This window comes from Cariama cristata, unplaced genomic scaffold (genome assembly GCF_000690535.1).
Source record: "Cariama cristata isolate BGI_N322 unplaced genomic scaffold, ASM69053v1 scaffold42299, whole genome shotgun sequence".
NCBI classification, from domain to species: domain Eukaryota; kingdom Metazoa; phylum Chordata; class Aves; order Cariamiformes; family Cariamidae; genus Cariama; species Cariama cristata.
In genome coordinates this window covers 12,660-39,283 of record NW_009634869.1, presented here as the reverse complement: position 1 = coordinate 39,283, position 26,624 = coordinate 12,660, and the positions used below count along the sequence as shown (strand labels likewise).

The window sequence follows — 26,624 nt, the reverse complement described above, 5'->3', positions numbered from 1 at the left end:
TTCAGAAACAACAGGAATATACTTGTTCACTGGATTGTCTACTGTTGCCTTCCAATGAATGCCAATGTTGGCATTTATTGCAAGTTCAAATTGACTGCAGCCTAGCAAAGTGCATCTCTTGTTGAGTACTGTCAACAGTATAGAGACAATGAGAACTCACCTAATGGCTGACGATCTAGACCTGCTAATGTTTGGATGATCTTAATAACTAGTTGTTGAATTTCTTGTAGCCTTGGAGGATTTGTCAAACAGGGCTGGAATAAGGGCGGTTATGAGACCTGGATGGCGAAAGCATTTCTTACCCTCCCTAATGCTTCTTTTCAACCAACTCAGTGCATTCCTGAAGTCAATGAAAACAACAAACAACTTTAAATCACCTGTATTAAAATGAGGATTAAAAAAAGACTAGTGGGCTGAAATTAATGATGATTCAGAAATGAGTCAGTCATTGAACTCTCTTTCAAAATCTGTTTTCAAGAAGAAAAAAAAATAGTATGAATAATTGGAAACTAAGGAGCTTTTGCAAGTAAATACTTGCAGGTACTTAATGTGTGTGGAAGTAAGGAATTCCAGAAAGCATGCATGAGAAGGTGTACTAAGAAAACTAACTAGTGCCATTACTGACCATAGCAAGTAACTTTTACAAATAATGAGTAACTGCTGAGATTTCAGAGGAATGTAGCAAACAATTCAGTTTTTCAAAGACCTGAGAAATCTCACTGCATATGAGACATTTATCCTTGAAGTGAGTAGAACACATCAGTGGTCCATCCCTGGTCAGGTCTGTGACCCTAATCCAGCAGAGCACAGACTATGGGCTTGCACAGTCCTCCAGAGTGTCCCTTGTGTTTTCACATTACTCCAGAGTATTTCACACTGATGCATTAAATTAATGGTATTTTTTTAAATTCCAAGACTTTCATTAGAAAATTCATGTGTTTAAAAGTCACCATCTGATATTATGCTGCTATAGATAAAATGCATGACAGATGGCCATGTTGCCAAGAAATTCACTTTATAAATCCTGAGATAACAGGAAAGAGCTAATCTTTAACACTGTTTCAGTTGAGCAGCTATTTGCCAGCTTGGACAGGGAAGCAAAGTTATTCATACTGGATGGATTTGCACCAGTAGATAACCTGTCTCCAAAATAAAACTGACAGATTAAGTTATTGTCTTTCTATATTGTGTGGTTTGTATTGTACTGTATTTGTGTATCTTTGATGTATTTAATTGCCTGCGGATCCTGCTCCAGAATAAAACTAGGATAACGCCTATGGGGTAGTATATACTACATAAAAGCCAAATGAGCTTTTCTCATGGTTTGCATTGATTCAGGTGTAGAGCTCATGGCACCACACACAGCCTTGGAAACACACTTATTTTATGTGTTTCAGCTTTGCCTTGAAATGCAGACACTCACCTAAAAGCACCTTAAGCAAAGCATGCCTATTTCCGAAAGTATTTCTATATTGGCTTTGGACATCAGGTATTTTTTAATAAGTGGGAAAGATTCAATGCAGTTACTGTGCATAAACAGAAAAGACAGAAATAATGCACTGGCCTGCTTTAGGTACAGAGAGTAGCAAGACAGGAAAAGGCTTTTCTTCTTTTTGTGCTTTTTTTCTTTTACCCATGGTGCACAGCACTGAACAGAATAAATTTATTTTGCAGCCTGTAGCATGTCAGATTTGCTTCATTTCTTTTAGAGGGGAAAGATAATTTCTTAAAATTTTCATCAAATTTTTGATTCGCTCCTGCTTTCCCAGAGCTCATCATGCGAATGCTTTCAGCTTTTCTTTTTCTTTGTTTGCATCCATTTTGCTCTGAAAAATCACGATTTAAAAATTCTCTTCCTTTTCATGTTCTTTTATGAAGCTCAGAGCTTAATGTTTGCAAGAAACTTATGTTGCTGGTAAGCTCTCATTCTGGAAACACAGGGAGGTGTCTATTTGAGAGTTACCTGTACTGCTGCTGAGGCCAACTCTGCAGGGTCCCACCTGGCCAGGCTTGGGCCGAATCAGCAATGTGAAAAGAGGCCAGGCTGAGGCATTTTAAGGGTGAAACACAAAACCTTTTTTCTCATGCTGTTTGCAGAGAAACTCCATGTATCCAGGAAAAAAAATTAAAAAACAAACAAAGAAAACCAAGCTCCCCTCTCTCCCCAAATTGCTGCAACAACTTCCAGTTTTGTGAATTGTAAACTCTGCCTCTCTGGGTTTAAAGGCATAACTCCTAATGTTCAAAACTTCACTACGTAAAGGGAGGCACCTGAATAAAATTGGCCTGCCTTTCGAAAGAGTTAAGCAAAAGGAGCTATGGGTATATTTCTAGCAGCGGATGAAAGAGTAGATGTAGGCATTTAATTTTGCTTACTCAGTGTGCAAAAATTGTGGTTGCAGTGACAGATTATTACTGAAACACTTTCATGTACATCTTTCCACCATGTAATTGTTCTTCCCTCAAAGACAACAATGAAAAAAAGTATCTAAGCTTTCCTCCCAGAATTGTAAAGTTTCTCCAAATTATCTCTCTAGTCTTCTTCAAATGTCTCCTGAACATGCTTAGCAGCACTCATCATTATTTCTTGTTGATTTCCTGCCTGACAGTATATATCTTGCCCTATCTCAAATGCATGCATCTTGTCACTAAGATTGGCATTTTGTGCATGTGTGTGCATGTGCATGCAGGTGTGTGCGCGCACAGTACTTCTTATGCAGCAAGGGCTCTCGGAACACAACAGTAGCACAAACATTAATTGCAGAATTGCACTGTGAGATAAGATAACTTGTCCTGTTTGCTCTGCTTCCACCATAGGTCCATGGCCTACAGTTGCAGTTTTTTAATGCTGGAGGGAAGACCACATTTTTTTCAAGGCTGGCCACAAATCAGAGTGCTGCTCTCTGTCTCTTTTTCAGTTGCAGGTGATGGACTGCTATGGCAGCTGGGCTTTGCACCCTGACTCTGGCCAGAAACATTTTTTTCCACAAGAAAGGGGAAAAAACCCCCTCTCTAAGCAGGTTATGACCTTGTTGTGTCAGCCTTCCTCTCTGCGTCCAAAGAGGCCAGTATATTGACACATCCTTGACCTCAGGAGCCTGGAGTAATAGCTTCCTAAATCTGCTGCAGGCCATAACAACTTTTTTTCTGGCGTTATTGATTTCTTCTTTCTTTCTGATTCTCATAATCTGTCATCTGGAATTAGCTTGTGTTTTCAGTTAAAACTGGTATATTTTGTCACATAAAATATGTTTTCAAAGATTACACAGTTAGAATTAAAAATATCTCGCCCAAACCCCCAGCTTTGAAGACACCGTAGGAAATTATATATGCACCAAGACATGTTAATAAAATATCATCTGGACTGAGCAGCTGAAAGACAAACAGAACTAGACAGCTGCAATTACTTTCCCTGCCAAAGCTCACTCCCAAGTTCAGTAGTTAAATAAGGGAATTCGTTCCTCTGGGTCCCACAGGTCATTCCTGTGGCTGTATCTGGATATGTCAAAGCGTTTGCAAATGCAATTGTAAGACAAGACCATATCAGTTTTGTTAGATGGACAATCTCTGTCTCCAGTAAATATCACTTCATTTGGAAAAAAAGTGCCATTCTTTTCCCTTCAGCTGCTGCAATCACTACTAAGTGACTGTCGTGACCGGCAACACATTTCAGAACAACGCAGCAGTTTTCTCAATGCATTTTTTAATCTTACATGTCTATTAACCATATCCCACTGAACCTTGAGCATCTATTTTGAAGTATCAACTGGAGAATTCAATCACTGTTGTGAAATGGTACACATCTTTTTATTTAAAGTAATAACAGTTGTCGAGCTCTGAGTGATACAAATACGATGAGCACAAACCAACAAATACACAAAAGCGACTTTGAATATATGAGCTAAAGGCTTGAGCTGAGAGAGTTCTAAGGTTCATGAAAACATGAGTTTTGCTCGCCTCATGACGAACTTCTCCCAGAACAGTGAAGACTGAGGGTGACAAATGCATCGAGTGTTTGCAGTCGTCATGGGGTAATGCTGTTGATTGAGTGTCCTCTGCTGGACACTACTCGGCATAGCAATAAGGCCACCGGCGTACGTTGGAATCGTTTTGCTTAGAAAACATCACTACAAAATTCAGAATATTTCTTATGTTTCATAATTACTTAACTAAAAAAATTATTTTTTAATAAAATGCTACTACTTGAGATTTTTAAAAACAATTATTTCCTTTTTGGCAACCTATTTGTAGTTTTAAGTAGGCATAAAATTTTCAGCTGAGCTGAGACAAAATGCTTCTTGAAAAAACTCTGGTTTTGTCCGTTTTGTCATGGAAAATTGTTGCAATGATTCATTTAGATAAGGTGGAAATGTTTTGCTTAAAGGCTTTGGTTTTACTGTGAATTCTGATTGAATTTGATGAAATTAGAAAGCTGCTGTTAGCCTTGAGCTTGTCATTCCCGTGGCAGTCTACTGCCTGCGTACAGGATCAGCAGCGCACTTTGTGGGCCTTTGGCATGTGGCTGTTCTGGCAGCAGTCGTCTTTGACCCTAGTAAAAATTGCAGCCTGGCTCTATCGGAAGTACCAAGGGAGATTTTTCTTTATCTGTTGAGAATTTGGTTCAGTTCATGTAGCTTGTTCTGTCTGTTATTAGTAACCAGGTACATCTAAGACACTTTCATACTTGTATGTTAGTTTTTATTGTTGTTGATTACAGGTTTGCTATTAGTTTTTCTTTCTGAACGGTGTTGTTATTTATAATTTAGTTATTCATAACATTGTGAAAGTTGTTTCTAAAAGAAGCTGTCCTGATTCATGTGCCACTGGTCTAAATGGCTTTCTAAATAGATGACTCATTCTCTGCATCAGAAGAACCTGGCAAACGTTCTTTGATCTTGCAGTTATCTTCTTTATTCATACGAGCATCTTCTCTTCCTCCATCCTCTGTAGGCCTGGAGTTCTTATTTTGAAAGTGTTTCTTTATCAATATATAAGAAAAGATTGCAAAGAAGTAGGAAGGACCTCTTAACACCGCTGATAAACCAAGGTAGACGTACCTGTGGGGTAGAGCATAGAAGAAAGTGCCAGGCATTGGAGTTTTCAAATACACTGAAGAAAATCACTTTAGTGGCTTTTAAGGATCACCAGAAAAACTTAAGGGAAAACACTAAAACTCGTTGTTTGTGAATGATACCACAAATTAGACGTTTTTGCTTGCAAAAACTTCTGTTAAAGAATTTGTAATATTATTTTTGATTATGAAGATAGTTGCAAAGCAAAGCTTCCATCATCTTCCCTTTGTTTCTGAAGCTTTTTGGATCATTTTAAGGCCTTAGGCTTTTTAGGGCCAGAAATACGTTGAGATCGCCAGAGAGGGCTATTTTATGTAAAAATAAACAACACATCAAAAATGGCTGAGATTCGAGTGAAACTGAGAAAAATCTCTGGAATATTTCTCCTGGAGACTGATAGTCTTTGTGTTTAACCAATACCTGCAGCTACTCAGTATGATTTTCTTTCATTTACTTTTCTCTCAAATGTGGCCAATGCACAAATTTAACATTCTTGTCAGTATGAACGAACTATTTGCAACTAAGGTAAATTTGGGTAACTTTCCTCTTGATGGTAAATCATACTATCCTAGGTCTTCTAAATTGACTCAAAGGATGCTAAAAAATCGTAATTCATTCCAGAGATCTGTCATTAATATTAAATGATCTTTGCACAATATAAAAACTGGCTAAAAAACTAAGACTTTAAGATTTGATCTTAAGATTTCTCAATTTCAGAAATTCTGGACTAACCTAAATCTGAGTCCAAAGTTAGTATCTGACCATAATTTTTGATCAGTGGCCTCACACACCACAGTATAACAGAACAAAGCACGTCTATCTGTAGAGAGGAAATACATGAGGCTTTTTGTGCCCTAATTTACCTTACCTGTATGCATTGGAGTCGTATAACCTGCAAGCCCCTCTCTGCCCACAGCTTGTACTTCCCCATTTCAAGCATGTCTTGTCTATCAGTGCACCAAAATAAACTGGTGCTGGAATCCCAGCTGCAAGGAAAAAAAGAAAAAAATGTCACAAGATATGACAGGAAAAGACATCTTTTTACAAATCAGCTTTATGTTTTCTTAGTGGCAAGTTACATGCTGCAATAGTGGCAATGGGTGGATTGGATTGTGGGGAGTTTTTCCTTTCCTTTGTCAGAGTAACTGTAAGCTGAGCCACCCTCTCTGTGCCATGGGGATCATCAGTTCCCAGGAAATGTGGTCTGATGGGTTTGGCCAGGCTTGTAGTCATGCACATTGATTTCTCAAGCACGGCTCTGAGAGCCACCGCTGGCTTCTAGTGCATGCTGAGCTCCTGCAAGGGAGAGCTGGACTGGTGGTGCATTTGGAGCACTGAACTGGTACATAGTTCCCTCTTCTATGCATAGCCTAACTTATCTGGCTGATAGTCCCTTCTGCCTGAATGAGGGTAAATCAACTGAAATCCTTAGTGCAACTTGGCCAGATATGAGTTTCTGCTTTACTGCAAAACATGGCAAACATGGGACAAAATCCTAGCCTTGCTGAAGTAGCGTCAAGTGTTAACTTCAGAGGAATCCAGGTTTCAGCATGTACAGGACCATGTTTCATGTGAGCTTTGTTCCTACAGGAGCATCCTGCATTCCTATATAGGAAATAATTTATTTTGTAAAACCAGGTATACTCTCAGCCTGTTCTACCCTAGGGCTCTTGTGAGAACCTGAACTCAGTAATCTATCTATAAAGGGCTGTGTATTGCAATCATCAGTGGTGTAGTCAGGTTACAATGGGACAAATGCTTATTTTGGAGATTCCTTAGAGAAGGAAGACAGGAGCACAACAGATTTGATCTCCTAGTTACTGAAGAGACATGCCAGCTTTTTTGAATCAGTGGCAGTGGCTCTACCCCTTCTTGCAATGGAAGAAGCATGCTAGCTCAATGTGCTGAAGCAGATGCCTATATAAAGGGGGCAGTTCTTTTTTCATAATGCTTTTTTTTTTATTTCCTATGGCCAAAATTGCTTCAAGGATCCCATTGACATTACTTGTCCTGAGAGCTGGCGGTAGAAATTCTGCCCCTCCATTGTATGATGGGAAAAGCAGAAGAGGACAAAGTGAGGATACACCTTCCTATCTCAGAATGTCTTGTCACAATCCTGAGCAGAGACTACAGCCCTAACCTAGCTTGGATTGTAGACATTTGTAAGTGGCTGTTGACTTTTTAGGCTTCATAGCAAACCCATGTGGCTTGTCACTTCACACAGGTTTCTCTACATTTCTGAAATGCAGGTATTCCTATTCCATTGACAAAGAGAACAAAAGGAAACAAAGAGGTATTTTCTTGCCTGCCTAGGCATCTTAATTAACCATCTCATTAGCAACTCTCAGATAAAAAGGGAAAAAAAAAGAGCATTGCAGCATGCTTAAAGGGAATTGAAATCTAAGCTGTCATCTACAAGGAAACTGAAGTTCCAACATGGACAAAACAATCTACTATGAGCAGAGTTGTGTTAGTGTTGAATGAAGTCCTACTAGAGCATGTCTTTTCGATCTTACTAATAACACAATGTCTCAGTGAGCCATTGGTTGAATTATAAGTTTGAAATCTTATAGTGTTGTTTAGAAATTCAAGATAATACTTTAATTTTCCTTAGAAACTCTTCCCATTTTGGAACACGAGGCTCCCAAGCTGCAACATCATTTAATCAACAGGTGAAAGATTTCCAGAATTGTGTTAGCTGGTTTCCCAATGAACTCTTGACTGAATATTGGAAAAACCCAGGATCTTCAGGAACAGCCCAGGATATAACAGCTATTTTAAGGATACATCTGGTTTACAAATGGTGGTTGCATTGGTGTCATTTAAAACCATACGAGCAAGCATCTCAGTTAGTCAGAATGATTTCTCTTACCCATAGTTCTCAGAATAAGTGTGTATAGACCAACTGCAAGAGATTTCAACTCTGGCTGAACGCATCTGAAAGAAAGAGGAATAAGTATGAAGTATTTGCCTATCTAGTGCTTAGACATACCTATTAAACTGCTGTTAATTACCTTGAATTTAATAGTAGTAATGACAGAAACCCAAGCTTTGGAACAAGAGTGCTCCCTGTGTCTTCTGAAAATTCTTTAAGTGGTAGAAAAAGGTGATTTAATCTATAGTTTTCTATCACATGGCTCTAGGAAGTCCATTCACTAGGCGTAATTAAAGAAGTGAATTTTTAAAGTCATAATCATAATCTATCGTAGTCTTACTGAAACGGGCTTTTCAACTGCCTTAACTCCCAGGTATACTTTTTTCTCACTTGATGGGATATATCTTACTCGCTTGCTGAGAAATATCATAATGCCCTAAGACAAAAATATTGCAAGCAGCTGCATTAGTACCATATCTTTCTATTTTCGAATGACATTCCTCTGTACAATGCCACATCTTGAACTACACAAAGCCATCTGGCAATATGCCCATCTGTTTCATGGGGAACCATGCTGCAAGCATCAGAAATGGATACTGATCTTGAATCCTTTATATATCCAACCTCTGCCATCTCCTTACAAATATTAACATGGTCAACACTCAGAATGATGGCTCAGAGATGAGGAAGAGAGGGGAGTTCACATTTTGTTTTCTGTGCTCATTTAGGATGACATAATGCCCTTAGGACTACCATTAAATTTGCCACTACTGCATTTTTCTACTGAATGAGCTTTCTCTCCAGGATACTGAAAAGTATGTGCTAATTTGTATATATGGTTTTAAATCACATCCTGGTATGCATGCACCTGTGTACCTTGACAGACATGAGCATAGGAGCCTCAGACTGAGCCCTCAGATGTTCCGCATTTCCAGACATCTGATAAGCACAATCTGTTAGGGCAACCCTACATCCAGAAATCCTGACAAATGCATGGCATTTTCAAAATCCATAGAGCCAGAATATCTAAGCAGAGAAAGAGGATGTGTTCTGGAAAACCTGGGTGTATGATGGGCATAAGAGAAATCATTTTACATTAGTTGGAAGCAACACACTAGAATCAACTTACAGACAGCAGTGAAGTAAGGTTTGATGCTACAAACAAATGGGAAATGACAAAAGTCATTAAAGAAAGCATATTACACTGCAAGGGAGACTTTTTTTTCCTAAGGGAAAGAGAGAAACCTAAACATAATTTTAATGCCCTCATTGGAAAGCCTCAACCTTTGGTACACAGTTAGTTTTACTTACCTAAACACAATCATGTACGCTGGGGTGCCTCCCAATGCGTAACAAAAGCCACTTATGACTTGTATTACTGTATAATAAATGAACTTCTTTGAACAATCTTCACTTCTTGGACATTGTCCCAAGATGGCAGAGTTATTTCCTGTCCATGAACTGTTTGCTTCAAGACAGCTGCAGTTATGGAAGACCTGAAAGCCACAAAGTAGATTTGGAAGAACACTACTCATGCAATGGGAAATCCTGCTTTCAGACATAGGCAGAGCCTAAAGTCTTCCTAAGCATCCCATTGCTATCTTATTTGCCTTTCTTGAGGCAATGGGCAGCAGCTGCTTCTTTTCTTTCCTATGAACAGTGCTCAGAGTTGGAAGTGATGTTCTGTGCTGACATTTTTTTGCCAGTGGACATAGCAACCCTTTTTGGAAGATGTTTGGAATACCTGCAGGACCTCTGAGGCTGGCCTCAGCCTTTGTGTCCCTAGAGGGCAGCTGAAGTAGAAAAGTGAGGCTCAAGGATCTGTGCCTTTTGCTGCTAGGTGATACCACCTGTTAGCTGACTTCTCTCTGTGAAAAGCACCCGGATCACAGGTCCCTCTGTGCTAATGCTGGTCCACCAAAGGTACCTCACCTCTGTAAGCAGCAGCTACTTGTCAAGACACAGCTCATGCAGAGCCCTGAGATCAGCAGTAGGTGTACTGACAGCTTAGGAGCAATAGCTTTTAACCAGGGCTTCAGGGGCTTGAGGATGTGCTGAGGTAAGGGAAACTGTGAGCCACAAACTTGAACTTTTACAGAGACAGACTTGTGTGGGAGGTAGTAGTCTCACAGTCACAGATACTGCTGAGCCCTTCTCCCCTGCCTCCCACCTTAAGATTTTAAGCAAAGAATGTCTTTTGGAGAAGATGACTGTAGACAACAGAGAGAAACCAGCCACAAAAAAAAATCCGTTGGAGAGAAAACTAAGTGCAAGAGACAGCTCCAGACCATGTATCTTCTGGAGTGATCATCTGGCATCAGAAAACATGGGAATGACATAGTCCAATGAACACTTATATCCATGGTCTGGAGCTTCCTTTCTGGGACTCTATGCATTATCCCCAGCAATCTGTGCCGAGCAGAGATCAATCAGCCAGAAAAATGAGCAGTATCCTGCCATCCCAGAGTCTCACATGGAGGAAACAAGCTGCCTCCCCTCAAATTGTTCTTCATACTTGTACATTAATGATCAGTATCAGGGAAGATACTACACTATCTTAGTGTACTTCAACTTCTGCCTAAAACCTTAGGGCAGGCAAAACAAGGTTTATGAAAGGCAAGCCATGAACAACCTTCAGGAAACATGTAACCACTTTGATTTATTTGTTTCCCCCTTTTGTGTTCAATTGACAAAAGATGAAAAGTAGTATCTACAACAAGGACCTAGGGCTTTTTGCTTTATTTGTAGAAATTCAGAGAAATCTCTTTATTTTCTGTGCTGTTTGTAGCCAGAAATCATAAATATTTTACTGACTGGTCCTCAGTAACTTTGGTTTTCCTTAAATGCAGTATACTACTAAATCCCCAAAGTTACATGGAAAATAAGCTAGTAGAAAACCTCAGAAACTGAAGCAGGGTCTTACTGTGTTCTTTGAATGTCCCACCGAAGTCGTGCAACCAGCTAGACATGCCGAAACATACGTGAGTCCATTCTCTCCACACACAGGATCCCACACATTGGAGGCACATTTGCAGTCAGAGTTGCACTCAGAAAATACGGCATTTTCGTGGTACGGAATGGGTTTGCTTGGAAGTTAAGTTCAGACATGTGTAAGAGTGTAAGAAATTTTTAATTCAGCGCTGAGGTCAGTGTAGTTCCTTCTGTGTGATGATGTTACTGTCCTGAAACCCACCTCATATGCCAAGGACATATGTTTTCACAGCTGAGTTTCTACCGTATTGATCTGCTTGTTTGAGATTCCATCCTACTTGCACTGATATTAAAGTTATTACTAGATTATAAAGAATTTTAAAACAAATAAAAATATTGCTACTGATTTTAGCTGGTGAGTGTGGACAGAAAAGAAAAAGGAAGAGCTGAAAGGCTTTGAGAGGTCAGCTGGACTACCCTCTGATTGAAAGTAAAGCTAGCAACAGTTAACACAGTCTTATCAAGTACATCTTTAGCTGTTGTTAAAAAAGCACCAATGATAGAAACTAGATTTCCTGGTCTTCATAGTAAAAAAAAAAACTCCTCTCTTAAAGCCTAGCCTAAGTATTTCTAGAGGATATGGAGAATGCAGTACTCCCTTTTACTTTCAGACATTCTTTGGGTATTGAGATCTGTAACAAAGAGGGATGTCTTCCCTCATCTTTTCCTTTCTGGGTTAATTAAGCTTTTGTGCTTGCCATCTCTTTCATCTCAGTGCTTACTACGCATATTCCCCAGTCCACCATTTGCATTCTCAGTGAAAACATTGCAGAGTACAGGACAAGCAACAATTAGTCCTCAGGTTCCAACAAATGTAAATGTCCTTGGCATCCTGCCTGTCCAGTTCCACATTTGCAGCTGTGAACCAGTATGGCTTGATATTTGAAATGTAGTGACAAATTACGGAACGATGGGTAAATCTTCAGGAGGATGCAGACAGGTTCACACTAGCCATGAGGTGGTCTGAGCAGGCTGGACATGAGGCAGTGACAACCTGTATGCTAGTGCGCTGCTGGGCCCCTTGGACAGCCAGATCCTAGCATGCATCCCCTTTACTGGTATCTTCACTCACTCCAAGAAAAAATAACAGCCTGTAACTTTTAAACTCTGACTCTCTCCTGAGAGGAGAGAGCATCTTCAGTAGGTGTAAAAGCTTCATTTTGGTTCACAGCAGGCTGAGACTAGCATGTTATGGTCTTTCCATCTCTGTGCAGGATATGCTACCAATGCTCTCTGTTACATATGCTTCATCTTTTTACTGAATACACTTCATTAGAAAATTGCATCTGGTATAGAGGTAGCACTGTGTGAAACAGTAATACTACCCTCCACACAGCCTAACAACCTACATCAGTAATGATGCAATTTTGCTAATGTATTTCTAATTAATCTTTAACCAGTGTTGTGCTTTGGCAGTCTGACACTCTGCTGACCGGCAAAACTATCACAATGACACATGGCACTTTCTCTTAAGCATTGCAAAAGCATATTCCTCTTTTAGCCTTGATGTCATAGTACATTTTTTGAACTATTGCTGCCATGGAGAAAAACATACTCTTCTTCTTTTTATACTCACCCTTCATAGGACACTTTCATCCCTGCTACCACATTGTTCTCACAACCAACAAAAAAGTGCAAGAGAGTGAATACATAGGCCAAAAATGACATGGTAAATGCAAACTTTGTTGCTCCAATGATGCCCATTTTGTACTTTTTCATTATGAACCCTCCTAGGAAAATTCCAATACCTACAGGAGGTAAGGTTGTCAATCCTGAAAGAGATTGTAGAAGGGGAATGTTAAAACAAAAGAGTCACAATGGGCTTAAGAACCAAAGTCTGTCCTCAGATTGATGTCCCTGGCAGCTTTATGTTCTATTATGCTGACTCTAGATGGCTTTGTGTTCAGCCTAATCCCTGGGTTGCATATGCTATTTATGAAATGCCTAAACCTCCAAATTCACTTCCATTGCAAGGCACTTGTCGGATATTGCAGCAATTAAAACTCCCACATCCCATTCATTGCATATTTGGGGTGCCCTTGCTATAATATAATGAATACAATACAATATAATATAATATAATAATTTATTCTGGTCCCACAGGCACCAAAACTGTAGTTTGTATGCTGCCTTTGTATAATACAAGTTCAGGAGACACCACCATTTACATCAGCCTGTTCTGCAAGAAATTCAGTCCCAGAGAAAGCATGCCAGAACTTATTCCCAAGCACTGCTTATAGCATGAAGAGTCATTGCATAGTGTAAAACTCACCTATTAGAAAATTAGATTTAGATGCAGATTGTCCATACTGCTGTTCCATGTACTTTGGTTTATAAGTCAAGAAACCAATAAAGCTACTGAACTGTAACAGTGAGCAACACAAAAATGTAAAGTACATTCGATTACTCAATATTTTTTTCAGGGAGGTATAGAAATCTGAAAGAAAGGGATATATGAGTTGGCTTTGAAAGATGCATGGCATAATTGCTGGTGAATAATCTACAAAACTTAGGGCAAAATCTTTCCCTCAGCTGTCTAAGTGCAAGTTGTACTGATCTTCATTTGCAGGAGAGTATCTGGAAACAAAATCAGGTTCTTGAAAAAACATCAGAGGTTGAGATATAGGAAGAGAATCCTAAAAGAAGACAGAAGAATGGGTTAAGGCCTGGGTGCTCTAATGAGATCTGCACCTGAAGACTAGAAGGGCTCCACACAGCAAGACTCCTTTCAGCTTACATGAATGTTATCACAGGTTCAAGGCTAAGCGAGAGCTGCCTTTGTGAAGGTGCTCAATGTCTTCCACTGGGATCTGAACAAAGGCAGGAGAATTTAACTACTGATGCAAAGCCTTCTCTTCCCACCACCTTTCCACCCCTTTCTTAGCCTAAGGACTGCACAACCAGAGCTGATATTCAAGCCTGCTGTATTTTCATCAGGCAACAGTGTGCTTCAGAGTCTCCATGAGCTGTATGATGATCAGATGAATAATTTGGTTTTCCATATTGCAAAAGGATCCTTCTAATATTTTCTTTACGTCCTGATACAGAAACAACTTTTCCACTGTTCAAATTTCTTCTAGCACAAAATTTTAGAGGTAGGTGCCACTCAGCTGATGACACATTACAGATGAGGCATGCAGAACCTCACAGTCTTGAACATGCTCTTTGACTTCTCATAATCTTTAGTGGACCCCTCCTTTCCTGGGGATAGCTAACTGGTTTAGCCTGAAGAGCAAGGGAGGCAAAATATTCTGCAGAACTATTACATTCCCACTGTACGTTATTGTGCCTATTGCTTTTCACATTTATACAACATGTGAAACACTTGCCTTTCAGCATTGCTGACCACTTCCTTGTCTTAAGTTTTGCAGGAGTAAGTTTCTTCTTTGCAGTACCCATGTTTTCCAAGAGACCACGTGAAGTTTTGTCCTTATTGACTTCCTCTGGCTTTTTCAGATTCTTTGGCAGGAAGCAAAATGGAATAGCAGCTAGGAAACTGATTAGTCCACCTATTAAAAAACCAAGCCACCACGCACCCACCCAGCGAGAATCCTGTGGGGTGATAGTGATGCTTCCTAGAATTGAAGGAAACAGATACCAGTTACTTAAATTAAGAATTTGAATCTTCCCACCCTTTACCTGCTAAAATAGCTACATTTTACAATATCTGGCTTTCAGTGGTAATGATAATCATCTAATGAGAGACCATTCATGCAGTGAAGGTATCAGGAATCATACCCTGAACGGCTTTATGTTTCGTTGGCCTTTCTACATCTTACGCTGGCTGCTGTTTTGTGGCATCCATGGCAACACAGATGTCTTTATCCAACACATAGGAAATCAAAATGAGTGGTAGACAAGCCCTAAGCATGGAGTCCTTTTAGGGCTAATACATTTCCACTGAAATCATCCTTTGCTAACCTGAATTGTGTAAGTTGCTATTAAGCATATGGGCATTCTCTGTGGCATTGGTGAGATTAGCCATGGCTTTAAAATTCAAATTGCAAGGAAGATGAGAGTAGTTGGTTGTCTTTTTATGATTGTTACATGCTGCCATGTTTGGTGGTGGACCAACACTATAAGACTTTTCACTGCACGACCAGAATTGGCTTACTGTCCTTATGCTGAAGTAAAAACAAACATTGGCTTAACATAGGGCAAAGACTAAATAGTTCATCTATCCAACTTCAGGATCCTGAGGATCTGAAAACTTCTCTGTCCTGCTAGTAAAATAGGATCACCCACTGCAGCTGCTACAGTGGGCCTTGTCCTGAAAAATTTGTCACCAGGCCATAGTGCCTGACGGCCCATCAGGTGGTCCTGCAGGTGGGGAGGTGGGCTGGCCAGCAAACACCACCTCAGAGATGGCTCCTGCCTCTTCCAGTGAAAGGGAACAGGATGAAAGAGCGTGGCCACCACTTATGAAGATTGTTCTGCCCCCTCCAGCATTTTGCAGATGTGAATACATACATGTGCTTTCTTTTAATCTGAAAAAGCAAGGACTGTCAAAAAGTGTATAATGCACTGCAAATATTACATGAATTGTAAGTAATCTAAAATGTTCAGCTGAAAGGGTGGGTAATTCACCAAAACTCTTAAAATGCTATTCTAGCAGAATTCTGTGGGAGTTCTTGGTACTAACTTTTAAAGTTAAACATGTATTTTAACCCTATAATGCTAAAACACAATTCTAAAATATGTTCCCCATCTAATTCTGCTTTTACGCTATAAGTTTCCAGTAATTTAATTAAATTGTAATAAAGCATATAATAAAATTAATGAAATCAATATAAATTAAATATAAATTATATTAATATAATTAATAAAATAAAAATTTATGCAACTGTGTAGAGGAACCTGGTATGAACAAGTACTAACTTACTTTCACTTTTCCTCTGCTTTGCTTACCTAAATCCACAAATCCAATATCCACGTACAGTTTTGCACATAAAGATCCCAACAGGAAACCAAACATTGGGCCCAACATGGCTATTGTGTGCAAACATGCTGAAAATATAATGAAACAGATGCTAGTACTTTTTAATGGCTGAACGTTTTCTTCTGCAGAGGATGATCGACCTCTTGTACTATGAATCTCTCAGATTATTTCATGTTGAGATTACCTACATACACAGGAACATCCTCTTCTTTAGCAAAATCATCAATATAAGAGATACCCAGTGGTGTTATTGGTGTCTCACCAATTCCACGTAACATGTTTCCCAGTAAGATATATATCCACATATATGATGATGGTTCCTTCTCACAGCCTGCAGATGAGAGTTTACATCTTTGTAACAGAATAGTTGAATAGGAAACAGTGAGAAATCATTGGAATTCCGCACATGAAATTATTATAGTTTAGTATTTAAGGTATTCACAGCATTTTCCTTATGAAAGGCTGTTAACCTCATTGTACCTTTTAATAATCTTTTAATAACACTTTCCCCCACCCCCATTATATTTGATTTCTAAAAATACAGAGAGGTATCACCCATCAGAAAATCCACCCATGTACAAAAATGGCAGATTGATATTGTCATAAATATATTACTTGGCATATAACATATATCTTTAATGTAAGAAGTTTGAGATGGTTTCTGGGGCACAGCTTGGCTCTTTCTCTACCTATGTCCCATGCAAAGCAATGTGTAAAACAGCTGTATTCCATATTTTAAGCAAGATCACAGAATTCTCCATTTAGTTCCAGGTAACTCTGTGCAATTTCATGTACTGTCACACAATCTCTCCCACCTCCCCAACTCCAGGTCCTGGGTAACTGAGTCCCTTCAAACACAGTCTCAGCATCCCCTTCAGTGTTAGGGTGATTTTATTGTAATTTGGCAGTGTGAACATAGGAAACGGGGGACCTGGATCGTTATAATTTGTGTTTGCTGGGTATTTCTTCTTAAATGAGATGCACAAAATACATTTAAGTGTTGGTAATGTTCCCAGACAGGTAGAGGCTGAAGTTAGAAACCTAACTGAACATCTTGCATGGGGCAACGATCTACTCCACTTGCATCCAAGGATAAAACTAGCTCCTGTATTTGTACTTACACTTACAGCTCTTTACCTGATCGGGAGGCTTCCAACAAGGTTTTGTTCACATCTTCATATAAAGAACAGGGATTTATGCTTGAAGTTAAGTTGGCTGAAGATGCTATATGTGATGCTGTCTCATACTTATAACTGAAAACACACAATAGTAGGTTTAGAAGCAGTGTTCACTAGGGAAATACTACCATTGTAGGGCAGGAACCACTTGAACTGCTATTTCCCTAAAATGAAAGGTATCTTTGTTTAAATATCAATGCAAAGTGCTACTGAAGGAGCAAAAAAGATTATTTAAGCACATTTTTGAAAACTAAAACACTAAAATAAAGAGCAAAAATAAGTTAGAATCATCTATCTGGAAGACATAACATTTTAAGTTGGAATATTCAAAAAGGCTTTTGAAAGTAAATCAGATAGGATTGAACTTTTGGTGTCAAAATTTAGGGTCAAATGCAAGTGAGCTCCCTATGCTGACTCCACAGTAAAGAAGAAAAAGAAGAATTTCTTGAGTGTGAGTGTAAGCCCCCCTTTTCAACTTAGATATGTGTTTTGGGGTGGTGGAGGAGGAGAGGAGTGAGGAGAAGTCATCCTCAGGCAGTACCTGTTTGCCTGATAACTGGCATTGGCTTTAGAAAGAGCTGTTATACAGTAGTGGGTGGATAAAGTTAGTGGCTAAAAGACACTCTTTAGCTGTATTTACAGGGAGTAGAGCAATGCTAGGGGAGGCAGCTGAGCAGCTCAGGTGCTGGAAGGTGTTCAGCTGCTTTAGTGAGATCCTTTTCCCAGATATGAGCCCTGTCGAGGTGCAAAGTACAATTAGCTTAAGCAGAACAACATGGTAAAGCGCATACTCTGCTTCTAGGAATTGGGCTGTCTCTGTTAGACGGGGCAGGCTTATTTTTCAGGTTGAAACAGAGAGCATTCATCAGGAAAGACAGTGCAGAACAGTTTCCTTGTAAAAGTTCATGCCCAGGTTCATGAGAAACTGTATGAGTTTCCCAGTGTACATGAGTGATACACATAGTTTGGCTTAAGCAGTGGAAAATAGAAGTCTGATGCTAGTACAAGATCCACTATTGTGATAAAAAGCATTCCTCAGTTTTCTTTTTACAGTAGTGTACCTAAAATTATTCTAATACATTTAAGAGAGCAACAGAAATATATCTTACTCTGTATGCTATCACTGTATCAAAGCTATGGCTAGAAACATTATCGCACATAAGCGACATGCAGTAATTCTCTGAGCCTGGAGAATATGAATAAAATTAGCTTAACCAGCCACAGAAAATCAGTCTAACCAGCCATGTGCATTTGGAACAGGAGACCCCCTGGTACCAGTTCTACCAGTGCTGATCCATCTGCAGGCTCTGCTTGAAGCTGAGAGGCTGCTTTGTATGAGGAGCAGCTGTTTGCCACAGGAGAGCAAAATGCATCATCTTACACAACAAGGGTCTGGTTTCTTTTTTTCAAGGAGCGGGATTTCTTCTAATGAGCATCTTTGTGGGTTGGTTTCTTCACCAAGTAAGCTCTGAATCCCTGATTTTACATGAGTTACCTTTTACTATACATAAAGTAATATTTCAGGTAGAGATGTCACTCAGTATGAAGTTACCTGCACAGAGCTTTGAGATCCTGTTCAAAAGAGCACAGACTTGTTCTGGAAATCATATAGGTGGATTCTGTATTCCTCATAATTTTAGTGTGGTTCATAATGGTTTGACTTTACTGCCTACAGGATCCTATTAGCAACCAGTGATGCCACATTCTTAGGTTAACACTAATTTTCCCAATAAGGTATTCTTAACACTTTGCCATTCAGGAGGAGTATATCATTCATTAAAGCAATAGCACCAGCACAGTAGCATGGTGAAGATTTTCAAAGAACAATATATTTTGTTTGAAATTCTAATTTCCATAAGATTTTCATAGGTGTTTCCTCCTGAAAAAATAAATACTAATGATTTTGTAAAATAATTTCCTTCTTTGTCTTTTTTTCTGAACAGGTCTGACTGAAAACTAAAGCATTGCGATTTTCCCACTTTTTTCAAGAAGTTGAACTTTTACTTCAGAGGAGCCATATTTTTCCAACCAGATATAATGAACAGTGATGGAGTGTGTCAAGTGTGATTCATTGCACATCGAGGTGAGGCTCCATAGGCCTTTAGAATTCTAAGACAATATACACCAAGTCTTATCCAAAAACCAGAAAGCAGTATCCAATTCCAATGTTAGGTTACCCAAATTAATCTTGATTAGTACTTACTATCCCATGAAGAAATGAGGCATTGCTGTTAAAAGACTTCCCAAAGCCATAGTAAAGCACCCAACAGCTATTACTTTGGGCCTATGAAGTTTAGCTCCAAAGTAGCTTACAAATGCGATCACCAGCAAGTTACCTGGAAGGTAATGAATCAAAATTAGTGCCAGGTGCTGTGCCTCATATTTCTCTGAATAGTTTTCTGCATGTTACGGAATATCAATTACCCATCTCAAAGCTCCCATCGATGAAACCAACAGTAGATGACGTCAGACCAAACCTTCGTTCAATTTGAGTGATGGAACTTTTCATAATCGTACCAGACAATGCCTTACTTAAGTAGCTGAACGATAAAGCAATGAGAAATGCCTGGGGAAAGATTAAGACAGAAAATGGGAGGTAGAGGAAAGGAAACTGGTCACAGAGGGATCAAATATGTTTAAAAATGTGTGGAGCAATCATCATCATGATATACATTTGTTACTCAGATTGCAGTGACAATGTTGTATGTGAATTTTCACATACCCTAATGCTACGGAGCACCAGGGTGGTCTCTCAGCACTGTTTTCTCCCTGCTCTGGTTTCCTCTGCTGGAGAGGGCTGGTGCTAGGTGCTGCACTGAGAGCAGCTGCTTGCTTTAGGGTTCAGGTTTGCAATAGACATCTTAATGACCAGAAAGCCTGATCTTCCCTGCATTGCTGGCGAGATGTTTTCCAAAGCAGAAATCCTATGGACTGTGGAACTTAAATTTGGCAAACAACTCACTGGGGACTACTTACCTGTGGTTAATTTATCAAAAAGCTGAGGCCCAGTGTTGGGCAACCAAAATGGTGAGATTTCTGGATGTTGCAGAAATGTAAAATTTCCCAGAGGTAAAATACCTCATCAGGATAGATTTACTGATACTAGTCCAACCTAAATTTAATCTTAGCCCAAATTATCTTCTGCTTGGGCCATGTGTCACTTATGTTAGGTCAGTTCATAACTCGTTCTAACTCAAACATATAGATAGCCATTGCATCAAAATAAAGGCTTTAAGCAAGTTTTTATGATATTCCAGTATGTGGAAGGTGGTACAGACTGATTGAGTTCATCTCTTTCTCAGATTATATATTTTAAAGTGTGTAGATTATGTCTATGTTGCCTGTATACCATATACCACATAAGGGAAAACTTAATACTCTTCATAATTTTATTGTTGTTTCCACCTACACACATTGTGGCTTTTGTAAATAAAGACATATTTGATAAAAAGTTAAACTAAGTTTCTTTAAATATTATCCAACTATTTCAACATAGTTTAAAAAAACAAATAGACTTACTGCTCACTGGGTAAAAGTTCCAATACAACACAACATTGGGTAAGTAAACAAAAGTGACTATAGATTTAGACTTTGCAATACTAACTACTACAAGAAATTAAGCCAGTCATGGAAGTAAAAGCTTGAAAATAGATATATTTACTCTCTTTTTATCAGGAATGAAAAGAAAATCTCATAACTGCAGGCTTTGTCCTGACATGTTTTATATTTCCTGAGCTCGACTGGCAAAAAGTCTCTGAGAATCACCTTCCTTGCCTTATGCCAGCAGTGCTCGCAGGGGTTTTCACTGAAATCACAAACTGCTGATAAGCTTGAAAACACAAGCAAAAATTACTTGGGTATTTTGGGTTTGAAAATGCAATGCCCAGGTAAAACACAAAACATTTGATGGGAAGATGAGGGAGAATAACAGTTTGTTTTGTATTACCTCCAAGGTATTGCATCTGTTAAATTCAAATTGCCATGCAGTTAGACATAGATCCACAGTCTTGCAGCATTAACCACATATATGACGGTAAAGTTAGTCCTGCGAGTCTCCCAGAGAGATCAGATTCTATTTTTGCAGGTGTATATGGGTGGCAAATGCGACTCATTTAAAATGCGAGTCTTATAAAATAAGAAATATAACAACTTTTGCCTGATACTTGAGCCAAACTATTTTGGATGTTTGAGAAGCTTGCAATTACCTATTTTTTTTCCATTAATCTTTCATTTTACAGATCTTTTTATATAGAGGAATGTGTCCCTGATTGCAACTCAACTGAGCCTATGGAATTTAAGCTGAGATGAAGCTGGCTGAAGAAGTACTGAAAACATAAACTCAAACACATTGATGTCAAAAGAAATCTTGCCCCTGTAGTATTTGCAGCTCAGCCAGAAGCAATAAATACTAAGACTAACATGAAAGCAAAATTCTCATTAGTTTACTTGCTTTGTTCAGTCAATTCTTCTTGTGTGCTTCTAAAAGCATTTGTGCTTGTAGGAATCAGTGAACTGTTTGACTTACAGCCCTAGTTTAGATAAAAATCCTGGAATACAGTTCACTGCGTCCTATTTTGGCCCTAAAAGAATGATGATAGCAACCTGCAGACAACAGTGTATCGTAGCCACCTATTTTAGGCTGCTTCAAGTCTTCCACTGCAGGTTGCTGCCTCTCGTTAATGACCAAAAAGGGGCTCCACCTATGAGTAACTTGAGATTATATATGGTAGATTAGACATTTTTATTTTCTTTAGGACAAAGATAAGATCCAACCGTTCCCTGTACCTCCAGTGGGTATCCAGTTCCAGAAAAGATAGGGGGAACAGGGATGAAGTAATCTGGCATATCATATCTTGAACAACATTTCTTAACATATAACAACAGTAATTTGTGGTGACATTGATAAGGCACCAAACCTTCAAGCCAGTGCAACAGGAAGTCTTCTTTTTGACTGGTAGATTTTTGTTTGCTTCATCTTCAAAAAGCTGGGTTTCCGCTTCCTGATTTGAGTCATCGGCATTGCTGGGTTTGATTTCCACTGTCATGGTTGATTTCTTTACTTAGTAATCTAAATCCAAGAGAAAACAGTAATAAATACAAAAGCACATATGACAAAACAGAGTTGCTTAAGGACCTTTCTGATGAAACAGTAGTTACAGGGAAATGCTGAGATGTTGAAATGGAATCTTTTCATTGGAAAGGATTTGGCTTAATGACTTGGGTGTTTCAAAATGAATACTTTTTAAAATTCAAAAGTATATTGTTTTGACATCTTTCTTTTCAAGTGAAATCGTTCTTCACTCTCCCCACTCCCCCTTCCCGCCCCTTTTCCAGTCTAGAATGACTTTTAATGCTAAAAAGACAGTTTCCACAGAAGAGTAAGAGACAAAGTCTTTGTCCAAAAATAAACTACAAGGGTCAACAAAGCATTAGTGCTGAAGCACAGGGAGTCCTAGGGAAGCTCTGAATTTGTGGGCCATATGGCTTAGAACTCAGTCATTTTGGTAAGTTCTGTGTAGTAACACCATGCCATTCAACTCATTCCTTCACACTGGCATGTTGCAAACAATTATTAATGACAAAAGAATTTATTATTTTATCTAACTGACCTCCTATAAGGATGTCATATGTTTTTTTCTTCTTGCGGTAGTATACAAGGTATCCCTAATCCCCTTCTGTTTGCAGAGTGTTGTCTATATCCCCTGATGCATGAAATTATCTGCAACTCAGCAGTTCAGCAGAACAGAAAATCACACCCTGTAGCCATAGAGGACAAATATTTACCCTCTTTTGATATAACTTTTTTTTTTTTATTGTTGAAAGCCTTGTTTCATGATTAAGTTGAATTTGGTTTTATTGCAATGAATAGTATAATATTCACCTTTTTTTTTTTAATTTTTAAACTCTATGTCTGAGAGATGGGTAAGCAAGTAAAAAGAGTATTTCAGTGAAAAGCTGTAAGGGAAGTCTATGTATCTATTTGCAAAGTTTATGTAAAGAAAGAAAACACTTGCCTGTTTGTGCAACTCCAACTACAAACAGAACAGATTTCTCAAAGAAGATCCAGATACCACTGCAGAGCCCCTCAAAAAAAATGGGTCTTTCAACAAACCCTTTTCAGATCTGCAGATCTTGACACACAGGGGAGATAGGAGTATTGAAACTAATGTCCCCAAGTCAGAACTCAGAAATCACAGCTCACAAGAACTGATTTATTTCAGCTTTCATAGTAGTCTCCTCATTTGAGGAAAGGATGAAGAAGAGAGAGAGAGAGATGGAAAAAATCACACAGAGAGATGTTTTTCCATGCTTGAATGGCACTGAAAAAAGTTGGATGAACTTTTCCAATGCTGGAAAAAGTCCATCTGCAATTGCAAATTGCTCTGCTACCGACCGTGTGGCAGAGTAACATTTGTCACAGCATTTAAAGGGTAGGCATTGCTCTAATGCACGATGGTGAAGAACATATTTCTTCACTCAGATAGAAGAGGGTTAGTACCTAAGGATGTTTCAGACAAATACACAAACAGAGATTTAAGCAACTTAGGAGTTTCTTGGGCTTAAGTTCATGAGCATGTCCTTAGGTACCACTGCTGAGATGAACAACTCCTTTCCTTTCACACTGCTGATATCTGCTTCCCAAACTATTGACTCGTGTGAGTACAACTGCTTCTGTGGCTGTGCTGTAAGTCTGGGTCGGAACATATATCTGGACAACAAAATAGCTTTTCCTTCCTCTTGGGTTCTTAGACAGATAGGAACAAGAAGTAGAGGAAAGGATTGCCTGAAGTCTGCACAACTACCAACAAAAAACCTTATGAAATGAGATTCTTAGTAGTCCGGAAAAGTTAGTACACAAACACTTTTGAGCATCTAGCCCTCTGAAATTTATCTGTCCCTGTGTAATCTGAAGATATTACTTTCTTCCTGTTATCATGATACATTAACGACTACAATAATATGCTGGGATAGCATGTCATTGCAGGTCACAGGTCTAAAGAAGTGGCTTTTTTGAGAGTTTGAAGGTACAACATGATGTAGAATTTCAATATAAGGAGAGGAGGAGTGAAGGCAGAGAAAGATGAAGATAGAAATAAGAGGCAAAATAGAGAAAAGAGAAAGGCAATCAGTTATCCATATATGTTACTGAAGAAGTTTAGATATTAGGAGGCCATCTGACTCTGTAAGTCCTTGGGCTGTTTCTCACCACAGTTGCACTCTCAGGGGCTATACCACCATCCAGTAGACTAACAAATCACAAATCAAGAGCCACATTTCATCCAGTAGTTTATGGAACTATATTCATTTACACTGACTGCAGTGCTAATCCAATTGTCTTAGTGGTTTTAAAATACATTAAAGAATCATAATGAGACCTTTTAAGTTAACCTAATATGAAAAATGAGTATCACGGTGCTGTGCAGGCCTCAAGGCTGCTTGCATTGTTCAAGACATATGGTACTTGCTGTTCAGACACACACATACAAATGTATGATGCTATCATTAAAGAATTGACATTTACAACAGGAATGTTACCAGTGTTACTGGTCACAGAGAATGCAACTAGCACTACACAGGTAATGTTCATTAGCTGGAAACACTAAAAGGCAACATTTTAAGGCTAAGACAAACAAAAAGAATATTAAAGAGGTTCCTACCTAGGTTCTGTATCCACAACAACAGCAGTTATGCTACCACATAAATGCTTGTCAGAGTATCCTCTCCTTAAGCAAAGCTGTGCTGGTACTTGGTAGAAGAATCATTAACTTCTAACACAAACTATGGTTTAGGCAGTTTTAATCTTGTCTCCTCCCAGTTCTGCCCTCTGTTAAAGGTCCCAAAATACATGTTTGTGCACAGCAGTCAAAAATTAATTAGGTAGAAAATGTGCAAGTGTGTTCCATTTGTACACTCTTGTGAAACATCTTTTTTCCTGAGCTTTTCAACATTATAATAGTTCATACCTTCCTGGCATTTAAAAATAGGGTGTCCCAACTTTAGAAGTGTACCTGGTTACTGATAGCTAAGAAGTATTTCAGTGTGAAGTTTTATTTTCATAGTCTATGGCTAAAGTCTATTCCGCTCAGACCTCCTAGAACCAGCCAAGGACTTGCAGGAAGAGAAAATATAATGCCTTGGGTATATTGAACAAATTGGCCATTCAAGAAACACTAGAAGACTGTGCAGATTTATAGTTCAGTGCTATTAACAGCACAGGCAAACCCAATGTGAAAGTGTCTTGGGGCTACGTGTACATTGGAGCAGCCCTTCACCTAGTTACAGCTCTAGTTCAAGGGAACCTGAACCAGTTTCCTGAGAAGTATTTATTTGATTGTGCCCTTGTTGTGCATTATGCCTGATTCCTGACAATAGTTGTAGTTAAAAAAGAAGTAATTCTTAAAGCATGTGAACTATGACTACTATCTGCCTGGATGTTACACCAAAATGTGCCATTCCTTGTAATTCATGTGCCCTTCCCTGCCACCACTATCACTACACCCATTCTTTTACTTGCTGTTAACAATTACAGCCTGCTTAATACCTTTGGATAATCTTAATTAAATTTTACCTTCAATAGTGTTATCGGTGATACCTTGCATTGCTCATGGCTTTTACAACTCTCAACCAGACAGTTCCCTTTATCTTCCTAGAACAATAGACATCATCATCAAGAAGCCAGTAGTCACTCCAAAGCTATATGTCAGGGCAATTTAACTGCAAGTATTAGTAAAATTATAAAATAAGAATGCAGGAGGAATCCAAATCACAAATCCAGCCCACAAACTCAAAAGCACCTCTTGTGAAAAGGCCAAGCCCTGCCTTGAGAACCATGGGAATTGCATTCCCTCCCACTCCATCCGCTTCTAAGGCTACTGCAAAAATGTGGTCTTCTGATGCATAGTAATCTTGTTTTTATTTCCAGATATGATCAAATTGTATTCTAGTTTTGAACTGACAGAGTCCTTTAGCTTTAAAAGCTCTTCCTTTCAATCTGATACTTAAGACTCAGACTTGATCATAAATGAAGAGGGCACGATTTTTCCACCTGTTTTGCTAGGTAAACAAGGTAATCATGCTTAATAATTTCTTGAAAAATAGGCTCTCTGGATTCTGCAGCACATCCTTGGAGCCTTTGGCTACAGTGCTTTCTATCTGGATCCATATTTCATCAATGCACATGGCTAAAAATGTGTATAGTATTGCAGGTGTAATCTCCCCAGTGTCATGTCTTGAAATATGAACTATTCCTTATCTCTAGGCTTGTCCGATATGTTCTAAGATTACATATAGCATTTTCAGAAAAATGCCTTTTTAAGAGTGGTTCTTAGTTATCTACAATTCACAGGTACACTCAGGATCTTCTCAAAAATTTTCAGCTAAGGAGCTCCTACCCTGGAGCAGAAATTCCTGTTATTGGCCATCAACTGTGCAACTTTTTATTTAATATTGTATTCCACTCCTATTTTGCCATTCTCAGGTCCATTCTTCTTTTTCCCTCTATGATATCGAGACTCTCCTCTGTTTAACCATTCCATCCAATTTTGTGCCTTTACTTTTATTTCAAAAAT

The 26,624-nt window shown here is 38.9% G+C and overlaps 1 protein-coding gene across 1 annotated transcript; it reads right to left on the bottom strand.

Annotated features, from left to right (window-relative positions):
* Positions 1 to 4,840: 4,840 nt before the first annotated feature.
* On the bottom strand, positions 4,841 to 22,100 carry LOC104155854 (solute carrier organic anion transporter family member 1B3-like). Its single transcript, XM_009707282.1, has 14 exons — positions 21,972 to 22,100; positions 19,480 to 19,621; positions 19,259 to 19,391; positions 17,015 to 17,130; positions 16,062 to 16,208; positions 15,847 to 15,945; positions 14,268 to 14,513; positions 13,211 to 13,375; positions 12,515 to 12,710; positions 10,871 to 11,033; positions 9,259 to 9,443; positions 7,945 to 8,009; positions 5,941 to 6,058; positions 4,841 to 5,057 (listed from the first exon to the last, which is right to left on the bottom strand). The coding sequence occupies exons 1-14, from the start codon at positions 22,098 to 22,100 to the stop codon at positions 4,841 to 4,843; spliced, it is 2,121 nt and encodes a 706-aa protein (XP_009705584.1).
* Positions 22,101 to 26,624: the final 4,524 nt, after the last annotated feature.

Excerpts from the sequence above, each read along its gene's own strand:
- LOC104155854 (XM_009707282.1), bottom strand. The coding sequence starts at position 22,100 with ATGACAGTGGAAATCAAACCCAGCAATGCCGATGACTCAAATCAGGAA. Across the intron at positions 9,444-10,870 it reads TGGGACATTCAAAGAACACA|GTCTTCCATAACTGCAGCTG; the intron begins GTAAGACCCTGC and ends TGTGGCTTTCAG. Across the intron at positions 5,058-5,940 it reads TACGACTCCAATGCATACAG|GTACGTCTACCTTGGTTTAT; the intron begins GTAAGGTAAATT and ends TCTACCCCACAG.